Source organism: Natator depressus, chromosome 9 (assembly GCF_965152275.1).
Source record: "Natator depressus isolate rNatDep1 chromosome 9, rNatDep2.hap1, whole genome shotgun sequence".
Classification (NCBI taxonomy): Eukaryota; Metazoa; Chordata; order Testudines; family Cheloniidae; genus Natator; species Natator depressus.
In genome coordinates, this window is record NC_134242.1 from 53,704,740 (window position 1) to 53,725,524 (window position 20,785).

At 47.1% G+C, this 20,785-nt stretch overlaps 1 protein-coding gene across 2 annotated transcripts in view; it reads left to right on the forward strand.

Annotated features, from left to right (window-relative positions):
• Positions 1-20,785, forward strand: part of RNF168 (ring finger protein 168) — a 29,477-nt gene that overhangs the window by 463 nt on the left and 8,229 nt on the right. For both annotated transcript variants that reach the window (XM_074963037.1, XM_074963038.1), the window contains exon 2: positions 17,143-17,486. In XM_074963037.1, the coding sequence (XP_074819138.1) occupies positions 17,186-17,486 (301 nt within the window). In that variant the 5' untranslated portion in view covers positions 17,143-17,185. The remainder of the gene's footprint in view (positions 1-17,142; positions 17,487-20,785) is intronic.

Below are 20,785 nucleotides of genomic sequence, written 5' to 3' on the forward strand. Positions count from 1 at the left end.
CTGGAAAGCCCAATCGTATTGGAAAACCCGGGAGGTTCTGGTCAGTACTGCTGACTGGGCCATTAAAAGTCCAGTTGGTGCAGAGCTGGCAGCAGGGCCATCCCTCGGCATATGCAGAATACACAGCTGTGTGGGGCACCAAATTGCCCCAAATTTCATGGTGCCCTAGGCAGTTGCATGCTGCATACATGGCAGCAGCTCTGATGGCCAGCCCTATCCCCTGGCTGGCCCCCCGTGGGCTACACTCACTACAAGGGGCAGGGCTGCCCCTAGGGTGGTGTGGGCCCGGGACAACTCTTAGTCTTCCCCCATGCTCTGTCACCGGCCTGCCCTCCATTCCACCTCTTTCCCACCCCTGCCTCTTCCCTGAGTGTCTGCACTTATCGGCAGGAAGTGGAGCAACCTGGCTCCAGCCTGCTCCACTCTACCAGCTCCCAGCTGCGTCGCTCCGCTTCCCGCTGCGGTGAGTGCAGGGGGTAGTCCTTCTCCCTCCCCAAGTGACACGGCTGGGGCGGGGGAAGCGGAGCAGGCTGGGGCCAGGTCGCTCCACTCCTGCTACTGGTGAATGCAGGGGCAGTCCTTTTCCCCAGCCCCCACCCTCACCCACGCAAGTGACACGGCTGGGGCCAGGGTGCGGGAAGCAGAGCTGGCTGGGGCTGGGTTGTTCCACTTCCTGCTGCTGGCGTCAGGCCCCATGCTAATACCCCGGGCCACTTTGGGCCTGTGGAGCCCCCCAAAACTCCTGCCTCCCTGGCCCCGCAGGCCTTGAGCACAGCCCAGATCCTCTGCGGGGGGGGAGGGGGGGGGAGAGCAGGTGCTTGTGGTGCATAGGACACCATAATTGGTAGGGACAGCCATGGTTGGCAGGCTCCTTACCTGCCTCTGCGCATCTCCCAGAAGTGGTGACATGTCCATCTGGTTCCTAGGTGGAGGGACAGCCATGGCCTGAGTGCTGGCTCTGCAGCTCCCATTGGCTGGGAACCATGGCCAGTGGGAGCTACGGGGGTGGTGCCTGCATGGGGAGGCAGTACACACTGCGCAGAGTTCCCTGGCTGCCCCTCTGCCTGGGAGCCGAGGGACATGTCGATGCTTCCAGGGAGCCTCCTAAGATAAGTGCTACCTGTCTGGAGCCTGCACCCTGAACCCTCTACTGCATCCCAACCCCCTGCCCCAGTTCTGAGCCCTCCCCTGCACCCAAACTCCCTCCTGGAGCCCATGCCCCACACCCCTCCTGCACCTCAACCCCCACCCCCGTCCTGCACCCAAACTCCCTCTCAGAGCCTGCACCCTACACGCGAATCCCTTGCCCCATCCTGGAATCTGCACCCTAACTCCCTCCTGGAGACTGAGCCCCCTCCCGCACCCAGAATCCCTCCTGAAACCTGCACCCCATATCCCCTCCACCTCAGCCCAGAGCCCCCTCTCGCACCCAAACTCCTTCCTGTAGGCTGTACTCCCTGCCGCACCTTTGCCCCAGCCCTGAGCTCCCTCCTGGAGCCCGCACCCTCTCCCATGCTCCAACACCTTGCCCTAGCCCTAAACCCCCTCCCATACCCTGAACCCCTCATTTCTGGCCCCAGCCTGGAGCCTGCACCCCCAGCCACAGCCCTAGTCCCCTCCTAAACCCCAACCCCCAGCTCGATGAAAATGAGCGAAGGAGTGGGGGGGATGGAGTGAGTTGGGGGTGGGGCCTCAGAAGAGGTGGGGCATGGGGTGGGGCAAGGGTGTTCAAATTTATGCAATTAGAAAGTTGGCAACCCTACTGCATTGGGAGGTGAGGGGCAGGTTGCGGGAAGGAGGCCCTGCACCGGAGGGGGGCCAAGAGGAGCAGTTGGGGGCGAGGGGTAACCGCTGAAACCCTGTTCTTATTTATGTGTGCAAAAATACAGGCAAGCGCTTGCATCTGAAAAATGCAAGTGGTGAGCAAACCCCAAGCTGCTGGTGAGATGCCAATGCAGCCTTCACTGCTGTGGTGTAAGTGCCCCTCTGTGCGTTACACCTGTAAATCTGAACATCATACTGGATACACAGCTGTGCTTTTTATAGAAAAGTCCTTATAAATGCAAAAATAGAACATCTTTTAAGTCTAATGCTTTTCTCCTGCTTTGCCCATTTAAATATTCATGAAAAGAGAGCCCATTTATTCAGGTATCCTGGCACTGAATAGTTCAGTCACTGTAATGGCAACATGTGCATACACTACTCTTAAAGCCCGTCTTCTGTAAATGAATCAGTTGAATAGTTACCAACAAATCTGCGCAACTATTGAAGAGTGAACATAAAATACAGGTTGCACTTAAAAGGTCAAATAAAAGTAATTTATCCTGTTTAAAAAAATGAACAGTACCCAGAATTTTTCGAACTGTATCCTTAAAGCTAAGCTCCTTTAGAACAGCTCTAAAATCCTTTAACACCTACTATTAGAGCCCTTGTCCATGTGTAGGTTATCCCTTGCATCATCTGCTACAGTCTCCTCATCAGACTTCACCTTGTTCACCTCCAGTCTGTATAAAATGCTGCTGTGAAAATTGCACTTCTCTCATTGCTCTGACTGTGTCACTTCCCTGTTCACTGTCCTTTCCTCACAATCTGCATCAAGTTGAAGTTTATCTTCTTCAAGTCCCAGAACAGCAACTTTACTTTCCTTATATTCCCTCTCTCTTAAATTTCCGTTTACTCAGAAAATTCTTCCTCTCGCCTTATGTGCCAAGCTACTTTCCTTTGTTTTCTGATTCTTCCTTAAAATGTTTTCTTTGAAGCCTTCTATTGATTATTCTACTTTTGGATTTTTAATCTATGCCACTTTGAGACTATGTATTGAGTCAGAGCTATGTTATTTGTCTGATTTAGATTATAATCTATGGAGCCAGAGCTGCATTCTTTGTGCAGTGCCAAGCGCACTGGCATCACATCAGGGAAGGTTTTGCACAACCTTCCTACCTTATTTTTCCTTTCTTCTCATCATTTTTGAGCATTCTATTACTTCTTTTGACCCAAGCAGTTAGTCAAAGATTTGGGGTCTTGCAAGTTGTTACAGATAGGAGGAGAAATTGATGATGGAGCCAGGTAACTTGGATGTGGCCCTGTTTATTACAAAAAATATCCAGAGTCTGTTTCCTTTAACAAAGGGAGAATCAAATGAAAGGAGACCGTGTCCTTGCTCACTGGTACAAGCTTCTTTCACCAGCTTGAAGAGGCTTAAGCCAACTATAGTAATTCATATTTAATATGATGTGAAGCTTTGAGGCTCACGATACATTGCTTCTGTCAGCGTGTACAAAAGTGAAATAGCTGAGAGTTCTGCAGAAAGACCTATGGACTTTCTAGGCCAGGGGTTCTCAAACTGGGGATTGTGACCCCTCAGGGGGTCGCAAGGTTATTACATGGGGGGGGTCGCAAGGTGTCAACCTCCACTCCCAAACCCTGCTTTGCCTCCAGCATTTATAATAACGTTCAATGTAAAAAAGTGTTTTTAATTTATAAAGGGGATCACACTCAGAGGCTTGCTGTGTGAAAGGGGTCACCAGTACAAAAGTTTGAGAACCACTGTTCTAGGCACTTTTCAGTGCTATTCTAACGGTAGTGTAGGGATGCTTCAGGTTCTTATATATTCTCCTTCTATATCATAGAATGAGAAGGGGCCCAGCAGATCAGACAGATTATCTTCTGCACTTAAAAACAAAAGAACGGCCATACTGGGTCAGAACAATGGTCCATATAGCCTAGTATCCTGTTTTCCAACGGTGGCCAATGCCAGGTGCTTCAGAGGAAATGAACAGATCAGGTAATCATCAAGTGATCCATCCCCTGTCGCTCATTCCCAGCTCGTGGCAAACAGAGGCTAGGGACACTTCAGAGCGTGATTTGCATCCCTGCACATCCTGGCTAATAGCCATTCATGCAACTGTTCTCCATGAATTTATCTAATTCCTTTTTGAACCCTGTTATAGTCTTGGCCTTCACAACATCCTCTGGCAAAGAGTTCCACAGGTTGACTGTATGTTGTGTGAAGAAATGCTTCCTTACGTTTGTTTTAAACCTGCTGCCCATTAATTTCATTTAGTGACGCCCAGTTCTTGTGTTATGAGAAGGAGTAAATAACACTTCCTTATTTACTTTGTCCACACCGGTCACGATTTTATAGACCTCTATCATATTCCTGTTAGTTGTTTCTTTTCCAAGCTGAAAAGTCCCAGTCTTATTAATCTCTACTTATATGGAAGCCGTTCCATACCCCTAATAATTTTTGTTGCCCTTTTCTGAACCTTTTCCAATTCCAATATATCTTTTTGAGATGGGGTGACCAGATCTGCACGCAGTATTCAAGATATGGGTGTACCATGGATTTATGTAGAGGCAATAGGATATTTTATGTCGTCTTATTCTATCCCTTTCCTAACAATTCCCAACACTGTTAGCTTTCTTGACTGCTGATGCACATTGGGTGGATGTTTTCAGAGAACTACCCACAATAACTCCAAGATCATAGAATCATAGAAGATTAGAGTTGGAAGAGACCTCAGGAGGTCATCTAATCCAACTCCCTACTCAAAGCAGGACCAACCCCAACTAAATCATCCCAGCCAGGGCTTTGTCAAGCTGGGACTTAAAAATCTCTAAGGATGGAGATTCTACCACCTCCCTAGGTAACCCATTCCAGTGCTTCACCACACTCCTAGGGTATGTCTTCACTACCTGCCGGATCGGCGGGCAGTGATCAATCCAGCGGGGATCAATTTATCACATCTAGTCTAGACGCGATAAATTGACCCCCGAGCGCGCTCCTGTCAACTCCTGTACTCCAGTGTCACGAGAGGCACAGGCAGAGTCGACGGGGGAGCAACAGCAGTCGACTCACCACAGCGAAGACACCACGGTAAGTCGATCAAAGTACGTCGACTTCAGCTACGTTATTTACATAGCTGAAGTTGCGTAACTTAGATTGATTCCCCCCCCGAGTGTGGACCAGGGCCTAGTGAAATAGTTGTTCCCAATATCCAACCTAGACCTCCCCCACTGCAACTTGAGACCACTGCTTCTTGTTCTGTCATCTGCCACCACTGAGAACAGCCGAGCTCCATCCTCTTTGGAACCCCCCTTCAGCTAGTTGAAGGCTGCTATCAAATCCCCCCTCACTCTTCTCTTCTGCAAACTAAATAACCCCAGCTCCCTCAGCCTTTGATAAGTCATGTGCCCCAGCCCCCTAATCATTTTCGTTGCCCTTCACCGGACTCTCTCCAATTTCTCCACATCCTTTTTGTAGTGGGGGGCCCAAAACTGGACGCAGTACTCCATGTGTGGCCTCACCAGTGCGGAATAGAGGGGAATAATCCCTTCCCTTGATCTGCTGGCAACACTCCTACTAATGCAGCCCAATATGCAGTTAGATTTCTTGGCTACAAAGGCACACTGTGGACTCCTATCCAGCTTCTCGTCCACTGTAATCCCCAGGTCCTTTTCTGCAGAACGGCCGCTTAGCCAGTTGCTCCCCAGCCTGTTTTAGCAGTTCATGGGATTCTTCCATCCTAAGTGCAGGACTTTGCACTAGTCATTGTTGAACCTCATCAGATTTCTTTTGGTCCAATCCTACAATTTGTCTAGGTCACTCTGGACCATATCCCTACCCTCCAGCATATCTACCTCTCCCTCAAGCTTAGTGTCATCTGTGAACTTGCTGAGGATGCAATCCATTCCATCATCTAGATCAGTGTTTCCCAAACTTGGGACGCCGCTTGTTCAGGGAAAGCCCGTGGCAGGTCGGGCCGGTTTGTTTACCTGCCACATCCGCAGGTTCGGCCAATCGCGGCTCCCACTTTAGCATCTTGATTGTCCAGTAGCCCCACTGATTGTTTAGCAGGCTTCCTGCTTCTGATATACTTAAAAATTTTTTTGCTCTTACTTTTTGACTCTTTGGCTAGCTGTTCTTCAAATTCTTTTTAGACCTTCCCAGTTATATTTTACACTTCACTTGCCACAGTTTATGCTCCTTTCTGTTTTCCTCAATAGGATTTAACTTCCACTTTTTAAAGGATGCCTTTTTGCCTCTCACTACGTTTTACTCTTTTTTTAGCCATGGTGGCACTTTTTTGATCCTCTATGTTTTTTAATTTGGGGTATACTTTTAAATTGAGCCTCTGTTAAAAAGTTTCCATGCTGCTTACAGGGATTTCACTTTTGGCACTGTAGTTTTTAATTTCTATTTATCTCACTTCCTCATTTTTGTGTAGTTTCCCTTTCTGAAATTAAATGCTACTGTGGTGTCCCCCCATCCCCACAGGGATGTTAAATTTTATTATGGTACGCTCACTATTACCAAGCGGTTCAGCTATATTCACCTCTTGGGCCAGATCCTGTGCACCATTTAGGACTAAATCAAGAATTGCCTCTCATCTTGTGGGTTCCAGGACTAACTGCTCCAAGAAAGGTGTCATTTAAGGTGTCAAGAAACTTTATCTCTGCATCGCCTCCTGAGGTGACATGTACCCAGTCAATATGGGGATAGTTGAAATCCCCCATTATTAGTGAGGGTTTTTTTTTATTTTTATAGCCTCTCTAATCTCCCTGAGCATTTCACAGACACTATCACCATCCTGGTCAGGTGATCGGAGTCTCTTCCATCATTGTCCATAATAATGTTTTCTGAAAGTGAGTGCTGCATTTCATAGCATGCATCCCAGAATGTCCAAAGCTTGGTTATTGGACTGCATATTCCAACAGTCTCTACCCACTCCTCTTTAGTTGGCAGAGTGTCCTGGATGCAAGCTGAATGGGTTAACTGTTACCTATATAAATGTTCCCTGTAGTTCTGAGGATATCATTGGGAGAGGTTATTTAAACTTAAGCTTTTGTAACTTGGAGCATTTACAAAACATTCATTATTATATATTGTCACTTGTTCTGCTCTGATCTATATCAGTGATACTCTGACCTCAGTGGTTCAGGAGCCAAATTAGCAATCAGCATTACCCAAAAGAGCCACTGTAGTGTGAATTCATTGTTTCATTTACTATTTTTAATATATAGATATATTTTCTCACAACTAAATGACTGACCAAGTATTATTATTTTATCAACAGCAATTGGTTAATAACATAGTAAAAGTACATCCTGATTGGTTAATAATGAAATCACACAGTGCTTTAATATCATGTGCTGCAGAAAGGTGCTGGAGACAAATTAAAGAGCTGCTTGCACTCCCGAGCCTCAGTCTGAGTATCAGTGATCTATATGTTTGTTTGTTTTTTTTTAAATCAGGGCCTATGAAATGTATTTTGTGTTCCACAGTACTATTAGAGCAGATGGAAAATGCTGTGAGGAAGGTATGGGATGGTCCATAAAAATATCACAAATTCTTATTGGACAGCCAAAGGTATACAGCATATCATTTCACTTTTTTGCATGCTTTTCAGTTTTGATTACTTCATTTCAGCTTTTTAGTCCTAGGTTAGTCAACCAGATGAATGCAAATAAACTATCCTTTTGAGCAAGAACCATTGTTGATCCATAGAACAATACTGAAGGTTAACTTCAGATGATGCTAAAATTGGGGTCCTGTAGTAGTAGCAACTTTTAAAGGACATGTGGATGCAATGCATAGAAACCTTGACTAATGGAAGACATATGTTTATGAACACAAAGCAACAATTGTGATACTTTTGCCAGCTGTGTACACAATTATAACTTGAGAATACAGATGCAAAAATAAATATTCTGTTATCAAATTACTCAAATGTTGAAGTTGCCATGAGCAATATTAGCTTAATTTTGATTATGTACTTATGATTTCTTTGAAAAATGTTTATCTTCAGATAAACTGGAAAGGCTTTGCTGAAAGTTGAAAACTCTTGAGATTCTAGTGTAAGAAAAGCACATGCGACTATTTTAAAAAGTGTAAATAGTTTTTTAACAAGATTACCTCTCTTAGGTCCTGACAAATGTGTGCTGTAGACTTTTTCTCTGCCTGAATTGAATGATTGAATGATATCACAGATACTATTGTTTATAACACTTGTGATATCACTCAGAAGAACTAGAATGTCTTCAGCTCAGGATCTTGAGTAGGTAAATGTCTCTAACCTTGTTAAAATACACATTTTGATTTCATTATTAATAACGGTTATGTTCAGATGTGACAAAGTGGGAATTTTCTGTAATATTTTTGAATCCTCTGTGCACCTCAGTTTCCCCTCATACTTTGTATTGCTTCTCATTGGTGGGGGAAGGATTAAGTTTGCTTTAAGGGCAGACTAAGAGACATAGGTATATTTGTCACCTCCCTGTCTGAGTGGAATAAATAAAATCATTAAGGAATTGGCTGAAATGAACCCAGATCAAGAACCGGTCCAGAGAGACAATGCATGCTCCAGTGACTAATGAATCAGTGCTCAACAGTGGGAAGCTCTGGTTAGGGGGGGTTGTGAACAAAGCATGGCCCTGCCTGGAGAGCAAGGGACTGGGAGGTGTGGGGATAAGTGTGGGCTCTGGATGAGATATGGGTTCTCTTACCTTTTGAATTTACTAAGAAAGGACACCAGAGAGAGAGAACTTGAAAATAGAATTCATTACAGCTCATCTGATGAATTGGGTCTTGGCCAGAATGGACTATGTGCTTTAAGCGTCATGTCTGAATGCTAATCTAAGGACTTCTAATGTGGTGGTCTAGTTGACTAATAAATCCTATTCTGTTTTGAAAATGCTGTTTGGGGTTTTACTGCAAATACTGGCTGGGGTGCATTAGTCCCTGAAAAGTGTACAAGTCTCTACCGGGGGGTATCTCATTTGGACTCACTGTGCGGAGCTTACAATGTGAAGTAGGAGAGCGGGAGCCCGGTAGCTCAGTCCAGGAGGCAGTGAGGATGCATGGTCTCGGAGCAATGAGATCTAATGGGGTTCTGGCCCACTGAAGGGGTTCCTCCAAGTGATTGTTTAAAAACTGGGGTGTAGCAACATCAGGGCTCAAAAAATCCACATGCCAGTGGTGAGTAGGAAGCTTTCTTGAGCAAGGAGTTCCCTAAACTTTGCAAAATAAAGTATTTTCTATAGTTGTGAAAATGACCTTCCAAACATGTCTCAGATATAGTGTTGCTTCCCTAAGGGTATATCTACACTACGAAATTAGGTCGAATTTATAGAAGTCGATTTTTTAGAAAGCAGTTAAGTCGGCGGAGCGTGTCCACAGTACCAAGGCTAGCGTAGACTTCCAGAGCGTTGCACTGTAGGTAGCTTTCCCACAGTCTCCGCCCCCCATTGGAATTCTGGGTTGAGATCCCAATGCCTGATGGGGCAAAAAACATTGCAGGGGTAGTTCTGGGTATGTTGCCAGGCCCTCCCTCCCTGAAAGCAACGGCAGACAATCGTTTTGCGCCTTTTTTCTGGGTTACCTATGCAGATGCCATACCACAGCAACCATGGAGCCCTCTCAGCTCACCGTCGCCGTACATCTCCTGGCCGCTGGCAGATGCGGGACTGCATTGCTACATAGCAGCAGCTCATTGCCTTGTGGCAGCAGATCATAGAATCATAGAATATCAGGGTTGGAAGGGACCTCAGGAGGTCATCTAGTCCAAGCCCCTGCTCAAAGCAGGACCAATCCCCAATTTTTGCCCCAGATCTCTAAATGGCCCCCTCAAGAATTCAACTCACAACCCTGGGTTTAGCAGGCCAATACTCAAACCACTGAGCTATCCCTCCCCCCCAGATGGTGCATTACGACTGGTAGCCGTCCTCATCATCTCCTGGGAGCTCTTGGCCGACCTCGGTGTGGTCGGTCGGGGCGCCTGGGCAGACACAGGTGCTCCTGGAAGACCTCAATGAGGTCTATCAGGGGCATCTGGACATAAATGGGAGTGACTCAGTCATTCTCTTCTTTAAGTTTTGTCTAATGGAGATTCAGTCCTGCCTGGAATATTGGCAGAGGGATAGCTCAGTGGTTAGAGCGTTGGCCTGCTAAACCCAGGGTTGTGAGTTCAATCCTTGAGAGGGCCATTCTGCCTTAGGCCGCTCTTCCAGCCAGCAGCACCGTGACTACCCAGGAGACTGACAGCTAGCAGTCGTACTGCACTGTCTGCTGCCAGCCTAACCCTTTCTCCCCACTCCCTCCCTCCATGAAAGCAACAGCCAACAATTGTTTTGCGCCTTTTTCTGCGCAGGCGCCATATTGCTGTCAGCATCATCCTCCACCCGCCGCTTCTGCTGCCACTCTGCTCTCCTGCTCACGCCATACCACGGCAAGCATGGAGCCTGCTCAGATCACCGCAGCAGTTGTGACTGTTCTAGACGACATGTGCATTATCCAGCAGTATATGCAGAACCAGAACCTGCAAAAGCAGGCGAGTAGGCGACGGCAGCGCGGTGAGGACAGTGATGAGGACATAGACATAGATTTCTCTCAAAGTACGGGCCCCAGCAATTTGGTCATCCTGGTGGCAATGGGGCAGGCTCATGCCGTGGAATGCCGATTCTGGGCCTGGGAAACAAGCACAGACTGGTGGGACCGCACAGTGTTGCAGGTCTGACGATTCCCAATGGCTGCAAAACTTTCGCATGCATAAGGGCACTTTCATGGAATTTTGTGACTTGCTTTCCCCTGCCCTGAAGCGCATGAATACCAAGATGAGAGCAGCCTTCACAGTTCAAAAGCGAGTGGTGATAGCCCTGTGGAAGCTTGCAACGCCAGACAGCTACCGGTCACTCGGGAATCAATTTGGAGTGGGCAAATCTACTGTGGGGGCTGCTGTGATGCAAGTAGCTAACGCGATCACTGAGCTGCTGCTATCCAGAGTAGTGACTCTGGGAAATGTGTAGGTCATAGTGGATGGCTTTGCTGCAATGGGATTCCTTAACTGTGGTGGGGCCATAGACGGAACACATATCCCTATCTTGGGTACTTTTTTACAAGGGGTACTTTTCAATGGTGCTGCAAGCACTGGTGGATCACAAGGGACGTTTCACCAACATCAACGTGGGATGGCCGGGAAAGGTACATGACGCTTGCATCTTCAGGAACTTTGGTCTGTAGGAATGGCTGCAGCAAGGGACTTACTTTCCAGACCAGAAAATAACCGTTGAGGATGTTGAAATGCCTATAGTTATCCTTGGAGACCGAGCCTACCCCTTAATGTCATGGCTCATGAAGCCATACACAGGCACCCTGGACAGTAGTCAGGAGCTGTTCAACCATAGGCTGAGCAAGTGCAGAATGGTGGTAGAATGTGCATTTGGAAGTTTAAAAGCACGCTGGTGCAGTGTACTGACTTGATTAGACCTCAGCGAAACCAATATTCCCATCATTATTACTGCTTGATGTGTGCTCCACGATATCTGTGAGAGTAAGGGGGAGACGTTTATGGTGGGCGGGAGGTTGAGGCAAATCACCTGGCCACTGATTACGCGCAGCCAGACACCAGGGCAGTTAGAAGAGCACAGCAGGGCGTGATGCACATCATAGAAGCTTTGAAAACCAGTTTCATAACTGGCCAGGCTACAGTATGACAGTTCTGTTTGTTTCTCCTTGATGAAAACCCCTGCCCCTTGGTTCACTCTACTTCCCTGTAAGCCAACCGCCCTCCTCTCCTCGCTTTGATCACCGCTTGCAGAAGCAATAAAGCCATTGTTGTTTCAAATTCACGCATTCTTTATTAATTCGTCACACAAATTGGGGGATAACTGCCAAGGTAGCCTGGGAGGGGTGGGGGAGTAGGGAAGCACCGGGTGGGGTGGGGTGGGGGAGTAGGGGAGGACGGAAGGACAAAGCCACACTGCACTTCAAAACTTATTGAATGCTAGCTTTCTGTTGCTTGGGCAGTCCTCTGGGGTAGAGTGGTTGGGTGCCTGGAGGTCCCCCCACCGCATTCTTGGGCGTCTGGGTGAGGAGGCTATGGAACTTGGGGAGGAGGGCGGTTAGTTACACAGGGGCTGCAGCGGCGGTCTGTGCTCCTGCGGCCTTTCCTGCACCTCAGCTATACACCGGAGTATATCAGTTTGATCCTCCAGTAGCCTCAGTATTGCATCCTGCCTCCTCTCATCACGCTGACGCCAGCTCTCCTCTTGCTCATCCCTCCTATCCTCGCGTTCATTTTGTGCTTTCCTGGACTCTGACATTGTCTCCCTCCACGCATTGTGCTGGGCTCTTTCAGCGTAGGAGGCCTGCATGAGCTTAGAGAACATTTCATCGCGAGTGTTTTTTTTTTTTTTACTTCTAATCTTTGATAGCCTCTGGGACGGAGATGATACGTGGAGCGATGAAACATTTGCCACTGCAGGAGGGGAAAAAAGGGAGATTAGTCTTTAAAAAGACACATTTTAGAGAACAAGGGGTAGATTCTTTCACGGTGAACCAAGCTGTTAACATTACATAGCATGTGTGCTTTCTTTACAAGGTCGCATTTTGCCTCTTATATTGAGGGCCTGCTGGTATGGTGTGAGAGATGACACGCACAGGGCCGGCGGGCAACAGAATTCAGCTTGCAGCCACAGTCTTTTGGCTTCTTTAACCTTCCTAACATATGGGAATGGTTTCAAACAGCAGTGCCCTCATTTCACATACCAAGCACCCGTTGGGTTGGCCATTTAAAAGGAGGGGCTGCGGTTTTCAGGTTAACATGCAGCACAAACCCAACTCACCCTCTTCCCCCCCACACACCCAATTCTCCGGGATGATCGCTTCACCCCTCCCTCCACCGCGTGGGTAACAGCAGGGAAGATTTCTGTTCAGCCACAGGCAAACAGCCCAGCAGGAACGGCCACCTCTGAATGTCCCCTTAATAAAATTCCCCTATTTCAACCAGGTGACCATGAATGATATCACTCTCCTGAGGATAACACAGAGCGATAAAGAACGGATGTTGCTTGAATGCCAGCAAACACTGGGACCATACGCTGCCATGCTTTGTTATGCAATAATTCCAGACTACATGCTGCTGGTGTGCCATGGTAAAGTGTCCTACCATGGAGGACAGAATAAGGCTGCCCTTCCCCAGAAACCTTTTGCAAAGGCTTTGGGAATACATCCAGGAGAGCTGCACTGAGATGTCCCTGGAGGATTTCCAGTCCATCCCCAGAAGTGTTAACAGACTTTTCCAGTAGCTGTACTGGCGGCGAATGCATCCCAAGTCTTCAGGGCAAATTAATCCTTAAACACGCTTGCTTTTAAACCGTGTATTATATTTACAAAGGTACACTCACCAGAAGTCCCTTCTCCGCCTTCTAGATCCGGGAGCCCACCTTTGGTGGGTTGAGAGGGTACTAGATACAGGGTGAGAAACAGTTCCTGGCTGTCGGGGAAAACGGTTTCTCCGCTTGCTTGCTGGGCTTCAACCTCCTCCTCCTCTTCCTCGTCCCCAAAATCCGCATCCCTGTTGCGTGAGAGTCCATTGACGGAGTCCACACACAGGGCTGGGGTAGTTGTAGGGGCACCCCGTAGAATGGCATGCAGCTCATCATAGAAGCGGCATGTCTGGGGCTCTGACCTAGAGCGGCCGTTTGCCTCTCTGGTTCTTTGGTAGGCTTGCCTGAGCTCCTTAAGTTTCACACGGCACTGCTGCGGGTCCCTGTTATAGCCTCTGTCCTTCATGCCCTTGGAGATTTTTTTCAAATATTTTGGCATTTCGTCTTTTCGAACGGAGTTCTGATAGCATGGATTTGTCTTCCTATACAGTGATCAGATACAGTACTTCCCGTTCAGTCCATGCTGGAGCTCTTTGTGATTCTGGGACTGCATGGTCACCTGTGCTGATCAGCTCGCCACGCTGGCCAAACAGGAAATGAAATTCAGAAGTTCGTGGGGCTTTTCCTGTCTACCTGGCCAGTGCATCTGAGTTGAGAGTGCTGTCCAGAGTGGTCACAATGGAGCACTCTGGGATAGCTCCCAGAGGCCAATACCGTTGAATGCATCTGCACTACCCCAAATTGGACCCAGCAAGGTCGATTTCTGCGCTAATCCACTCGTCAGGGAGGAGTACAGAAACTGGTTTTAAGAGCCCTTAAAGTTGGGGAAAAAATGGCTTTGTAGTGTGGACGGGTGCAGGGCTAAACCAATCTGACGCTGCTAAATCCGACCTAAACTCGTAGTGTAGACCAGGGCTAAGTCTGCTGACAATCCCACTGCCTATGCTTCTGTTCAGAGCTTTGCCAGATGAAGTCAGTAAAATCTGACCAGACTCTTGTCAGTTTTCTTTACTACTGTTCAGAATCATGTTGGTAACAGTTAAACAGACAAGAATAGACAAATGGAGCAGTTAATGGAGGTGTTGACTGAGAAAGGGGACCTCAAACCAGAGGCTAGAAAATATGTACAGTGTTGGAAATGTTCCCCTGGGAAATACAGCAAGAGGGAGGAGAGAATGCTCATCTCTTCCAGTAATGGTGTGGAATAAGTGGCTTCAAATATAGAGTCCTACTAGTTCAGTGGTTCTCAAACTTTTGTATTGGTGACCCCTTTCACGCAGCAAGCCCCCGCCTTATAAATTAAAAACACATTTTTTTATTTTATATATTTATACACACACTTTTACAAATGCTGGAGGCAAAGCAGGGTTTGGGATGATAGCTTGCGTCCCCCACGTAATAACCTTGTGACCCCCTGAGGGTCACGACTCCCAGTTTGAGAACCCCTGATCTATCATACACCCCCTTAGTCATCTCTGATCCAAGCTGAATAGTCCCAGTCTTTTTAATCTCTTCTTAGATGAAAGTTGTTCTGTACACTTAATCATTTTTGTTGCCGTTCTCTCTGTCTTTTCCATTTCTAAAATGTATTTTTTGAGATAAGGCAACTGGAACTGCATGCAGTATTCAAGGTGTGGGTCTACCATGGATTTGTATAGTGGCATTATGATAGTTATGGTCTTATTATTAGGGCCCTACCAAATTCATGGTTTATTTTGGTCAATTTTAGTGTGTGTGTGTGTGTGTGTGTGTGTGTGTGTCTGTTTAAAATTAGTTAATTTCACATTTTCAGATGTTTATACAGTAACTCCTCACTTAATGTCGGCCCGGGTAATGTTTTATTATGTTGATCAGTTAGAGAACATGCTTGTTTAAAGTTGCGCAATGCTCCCTTATAACGTTGTTTGGCAGCCGCCTGCTTTGTCCACTGCTTGCAGGAAGAGCATACCATTGGAGCTAGCTGGTGGGGGCTTGGAACCAGGGTGGGCAGGCAGCCCCCCCATCAGCTCCCTGTTCCCTGTGCTGCAGCCGCCCAGCAGGCTGTCAATTGCCAGTCAGTTCAGCTGTCCCTCCCCCCACTGCCGTGTGCTTCTCCTGCCTGCCTTCTGCCTTGCAGCTGCTCCCGAAAGCCTCCTGCTTGCTGTGCGGGGGGGGGGAGGAGGAGGGGGAACAGGGGTGCTAATGTCAGGGTGTCCCCCTCCCCTCTGCTCCTGCACCCCATCTCCTCAGAGCAGGGGAGACACACGACAGGGCTCAGGACAGAGGGAGCTTGCTGGCAGCAGCTGCTGTCTCAACTTACTTATCTACTTAAAAAGGCAGTGTACTTAGAGTGGGGGCAGTGGTGTCTCTGTCTCTCTCTGCCATGCAGTCTCCCCTCCCTCCATTTGTGCTGCCTTGTAGAGTGTGAGATTACGTTAACAACATGTGTTAACCCTTGAGGGCTCAGCCAAGTACTAGTTTATCATTTAGCAGTAAGGTATTCCCTAAGAAATATCCCCTTTTCCACCCTCTGACTTCACCACCTCAGCCAAGCTTCACAATCATCATTGCTGTGTACAGTATTAAATTGTTTGTTTAAAAGTTATACTCTGTGTGTGTGTGTGTGTGTGTATGTATGTATGTATGTATGTATACACACACGTCTTTTGTCTGATGAAAAAAATTTTCCTGGAACCTAACGCCCCCGTTTACATTAATTATTATGGGGAAATTGGATTCGCTTAACATCATTTCGCTTAAAGTAGCCTTTTTCAGGAAGATAACTACAACGTTAAGCGAGGAGTTACTGTATCTGAAATTTCACGGTGTTGTAACCATGAAGGTCCCGGACCAAAAGGTGGTCAGGTGGTGGTGGTGGGGTCGCAAGGCTATTGTAGCGGGATTGTGGGATTGCCACCCTTATTTCTGCCCTGCTGCTGGCAGGAGCACTGCCTTCAGAGCTGGGCAGCCAGAGAGGAAGGCTGCTGCCTGGGCACCCATCTCTAAAGCCACCAGCAGCACAGAAGTGAGGGTTGCAGGGTATTGCAGGATGAGTTACCATAGGTCTGGTTCCTGCAGTTTCCCTCCCCGTGGCCGGCTGACAGCTGGAGCCGCAGCCTCTGGGGCAGGGAGGAGGGGTGTAACAGCTGGAGCTGTGGAGCTTCCTGCAGCTGGGGAGAATCCCAGAGATGGATCTGACCTTCCCTGGGAGTGGCCTTGCAGGGGAAGAAGTTGTTTCAATCCCTGGCGGGCACTAGCAACTGGAGCCCTGTGCAGGATAGGAGCTGCTGGCTGGGGTCCAGATTTCACAGGGGAGATCATATTTCACAGTCTGTTAACCATTTTTCACAGCTGTAAATTTGGTGGGACCCTAGTAATAGGTAATTCAGAACCCATCATTTCATATGTATAGTTGGGATTATGTTTTCCAGTATGTATTACTTTGCATTTATCAACATTGAATTTCATCCGCCATTTAATTAAGGGAATCACCCTGGTAGAAATCTCAATACCTTCCCTGTCCCTGAACTGAGGGGCTGGGGAAATAGGGCAAATAGGCTTGGCTTCTCACCTGCGTGTTCAGCATACTCCCCATCCCACAAGTGGCGTTGCAAGGGGCATATCCTTGTAAGGGAAAAGGGGTATGTTGGGAAAAGTATTTTTCACCAGCTAGTGGATGCATGTAAATTTTCAAGCCCTGCATACATTTTTTCCCCCTTCTATTTTGGAATTTTATAATAGAGCATTTAGGATTTGTGCAAAACTTTGCAGTTCATTTCCAAGCATTTTGTGTAACATTTCAGGATGACTTTGAGAAGGATTTCCAGTTTACTCTGCAAATCTGGAATCTTGGGTGTGATGAACAAAAATAGCTGATTAAGCACACATTTTGATAGCGCAAGCCTTTTTATACGTTATTCAGCAAACATTTTAAACTCTGTTTTAAATTGTATTCTTGATAGTACCAACTAAGAAATGTATTTTTTGTTTTGGCTTCAGGTACTGATGTTGCATTAACCTCCTTCTTTTGCTTGGAATCAAAATGTCAAAGAAATCTGAGGTTCCGCTTTCCTTGACTGACTGTCTTTGCCAAATCTGCATGGAAATTTTTGTGGAGCCAGTGACCCTGCCATGCAACCACACACTCTGTAACTCTTGTTTCCAGTTGACAGTAGAGAAGGCAAGTCTGTACTGCCCTTTTTGCCGCCGGCGGGTCTCTTCTTGGGCACGATATAATGCCCGCAAAAATACTCTTATCAACTGGGAACTGTGGGAAAGGATTCAAAAGAATTACCCAGAAGAATGCCAGCGCAGAGTTAATGGACAGGATCTGGAAGAGGACAGTAAGTAAAATGACATTTGTCTTGTATCTGTTTGTGCCATCGCAAAGTAATTGGTATTAGTGAGCTTGGATGTCATGAAGTGAGATCATAAAGTAATTGCTGGCGCAGCTAAATTATTGAATCATCTGGGAAATGCAGTCTCACACTAGTTTGCTGTTGTTAAAGGTAATTTGCAAAGGAAAGAAATGAGTTTGTGCCCTTTTTTATGTAATATAAAGAAGGCAAGCTACATGTATGTTCGTTTTTTCAAAAGTGCACATTTGTTTTTCTGTTTTGTGTTTTACACAAAAAATGGGTATCTTGTCTATGCAAGGAAAATTACCAGTAGTGGTAATAGAGGAGGCTGTAAATGTAAATGGTGCTTGGGTCTTTTTATTTGATCACCAACATAGTATGAGTGACATGGTTAAAAATACCCAAGCCCTGGCTACATTTTACTGACACCAGGTCACAGCCTGGGAGACTGCTGGATAGACTACTGTAATGGCGGGGAGTTGGGCAGGGCAATGGGTAGTCCCAAGTGGTGGTCAGAGTTAACACAAGAGACCGCTGGAAGATCTAATCCAAGGGGAAGGTACAGCGAGGAGGGTGCTGGGGTTAGGGCGAGGCAGCCAGATGAGGTCAGGTGGGGCAAGGCAGGGTCAGGTGGGTCTGACTAGCAACTAGCAGGCAATGGCTTCTTGCTCAGACAAGCCCAGAAGTGAGGCAGTAAGTTTATATATAGTCACCAACCAATCAGGGTCAAGATCCTGTGGTCAGTCAAGAAGCAGGTCATGGAACCCTGAAAGCTGGCCCACCAAGTCTGTGAATTCCCTTGTAACCTAATGTGTCGGTGTGGCCTGATGGCCTTGGCTACTTCCAAACAAAACGGTGGGTATGGGTTCGAGCCCAAGGTTCTGACAACTACTAGGATTGGCATCACAATCATAAGGAAGTGAAACGTGGTTAACTGAGAGTTAGAATGATTTTTATTTAGGCCAGGTCTACACTATAGACCTATATCGGAATAACTGTGTCGCTCATGGGAGTGAAAAATCCATGCCCCTGAGCAACATAGATATATCGACCTCAACTCCCATGTTGACATTCCTGATATTTCTAAGGTAAAATAAGTTGAAAAAAATTCTTTAGATATCATCATCATCATGATTCTCAGCCTTGGGTCTTAACCCTCCAACTTCATATTGACTTTGGAAGTTCCAACCAAATAGTTTTGGAGGGCTGAACGCTTTCACTGACATCAGTTGATTTTATTTACTCTTGAGGTTTCCTCAGGATTTTCAACAAATTATTTCAGTATCTTTGCTGTTCTGTATTTAAATATCAAAAGACAGACTTGTTGCTCAGGAGACTATGATGGGCAGTGTCTTCTATGTGAAAGTTGGGCTCTTCCAGGTCCACCGGACCCTAGTGGTGGCCAGCAGCACTGCAGCCCATTTTTGTGGGCTAAAGGAAATTCTGCACATACATTAATTTCTGCAAAATTCTGCATTGCGCAGTGGCGCAGAATTTCCTTAGGCGTAAGGTCCTGTCGCTTCTGGGACAAAGCAATCTATAGGGGAAAGGTCTGGACTGGAGTAAGATCTGACCAGGAGGCCAGGGGCCTCACCCCCTTCTCTCCAACTCTAACAAGAGGAAACAACTGGACACTGAAAGTGAACTGGGACGCCCCAGATGATTATCTGAATTGTTGAGACTATGAGAGCAACCCTTTGCTGAGAGGGAAGCAGTGTGTGGGGATTTCACCCCTAGCCAAAGAGAGAACAGGAGATGTAGGAAGTGGCCCAGGAGAGGCTGGTCTAGTGTATTAGCTAAGAGGGTCTGAGACTGTCTCCTCACCACTTTCCCATTGGAGAGGGAGGACCTTAGTACCCCTTCCCTCCTCTGCTGGCTGACTTAGAGAACCCAGGAAGCACAGGGGGATGATGGACTGTAACTTGACAGCCAGGCCCTCAGACTGCCTGAAAAGGGAATCCCAAAACTATGGGAGGTTGTTGCACTGCAGCCTGCACCCTAGGCCTGATGGCCCCAAGTAAAGCCCACAACAGGAACACAGATTGTCTCTTGGTGTTAAATTGGGTTTCCTGGCTATTTGTGGCTGTTTTATATAGATTTTGTCTTCATGTGAAGATGATATGACTATAGAATATTAGGGTTGGAAGAGACCTCAGGAGGTCATCTAATCCAACCCCTGCTCAAAGCAGGACCAACACCAACTAAATCGTCCCAGCCAAGGCTTTGGAAAGGACTCTTACTTTTAGAAAGTAAATAGCTCAAGAAATGTCCCATTTAATAAAAAGAGCAACAATACACACTAGATCAGGCAGTGATAAAATTATAGGCACATGCTATGAACTTGCTCCATGATGATTTTCCTGCACATTAGTGTTTGCAAAATAAGGACAGTTCTGATTGCTCTGAGAACCTTCAGAGCCTGATATCCCAGAAATTTCAAACAAGTAATCAGGGCATCATATCCCTCATCAAGAAGGAGGGAGACATGCTTAATTTTGCTTCTTTGAAAATAATATTCTTACAGGAATCTCACTTGTCCATTCACTGTCATCAGAGTTTGAGTGGCTTTACCTGTACAGCTGTGAATTGATAAATTTCTTCCATTTATTTGGAAAGAAACTGACATCTGAGGACACCAGTGAGCTCTATCACTGCCAATCCAGGTTGGGAATGTTCCTCTGTTGATATATGGAGGTGAAGCCCTGCAACACATTAGCTTTGAGAGTTCTATCCAGTCAAGAATTTTTAGCGCTCAAGAGTGAGAATCCTGTGAAATAGCTTCAAATCAACAGAGCAACACACATTTCAGGCTGTCTTTATATACTATAAAGAACAAAAGAGGGCACAGACTCTTTTTTTTTCCTTTGAAGGTCAGCTTTAAGATCTTTACATTTCATGCTGCACTATCCTAAAGTGTAAGGAAGCCTGGCCATTTTCCTCATAGAGCAGAGGTGGGCAAACTACGGCCTGTGGGCCACATCTGGCCCGTGGGACCGTCCTGCCCGGCCCTTGAGCTTCCAGCCGGGGAGGCTGGCCCTAGCCTCCTCCCCTGCTGTCTCCCCTCCCCTGCAGCCTCAGCTCACTGTGCCGCCAGCACTCTGGGAGGCGGGGCTGCAAGCTCCTGCCAGGCAGCGTTCGGACTGGGTGGCGTGGCTGCCAGACATGCCACTCTGAGCAGCATGGTAAGGGGGCGGGGAGCGGGGGGTTGGATAAGGGGTAGGGAATCCTGGGGTGCAGTCCAGGAGCAGGGGGCGGTTGGATGGGGTGGAGGTTTTGGGGAGGTA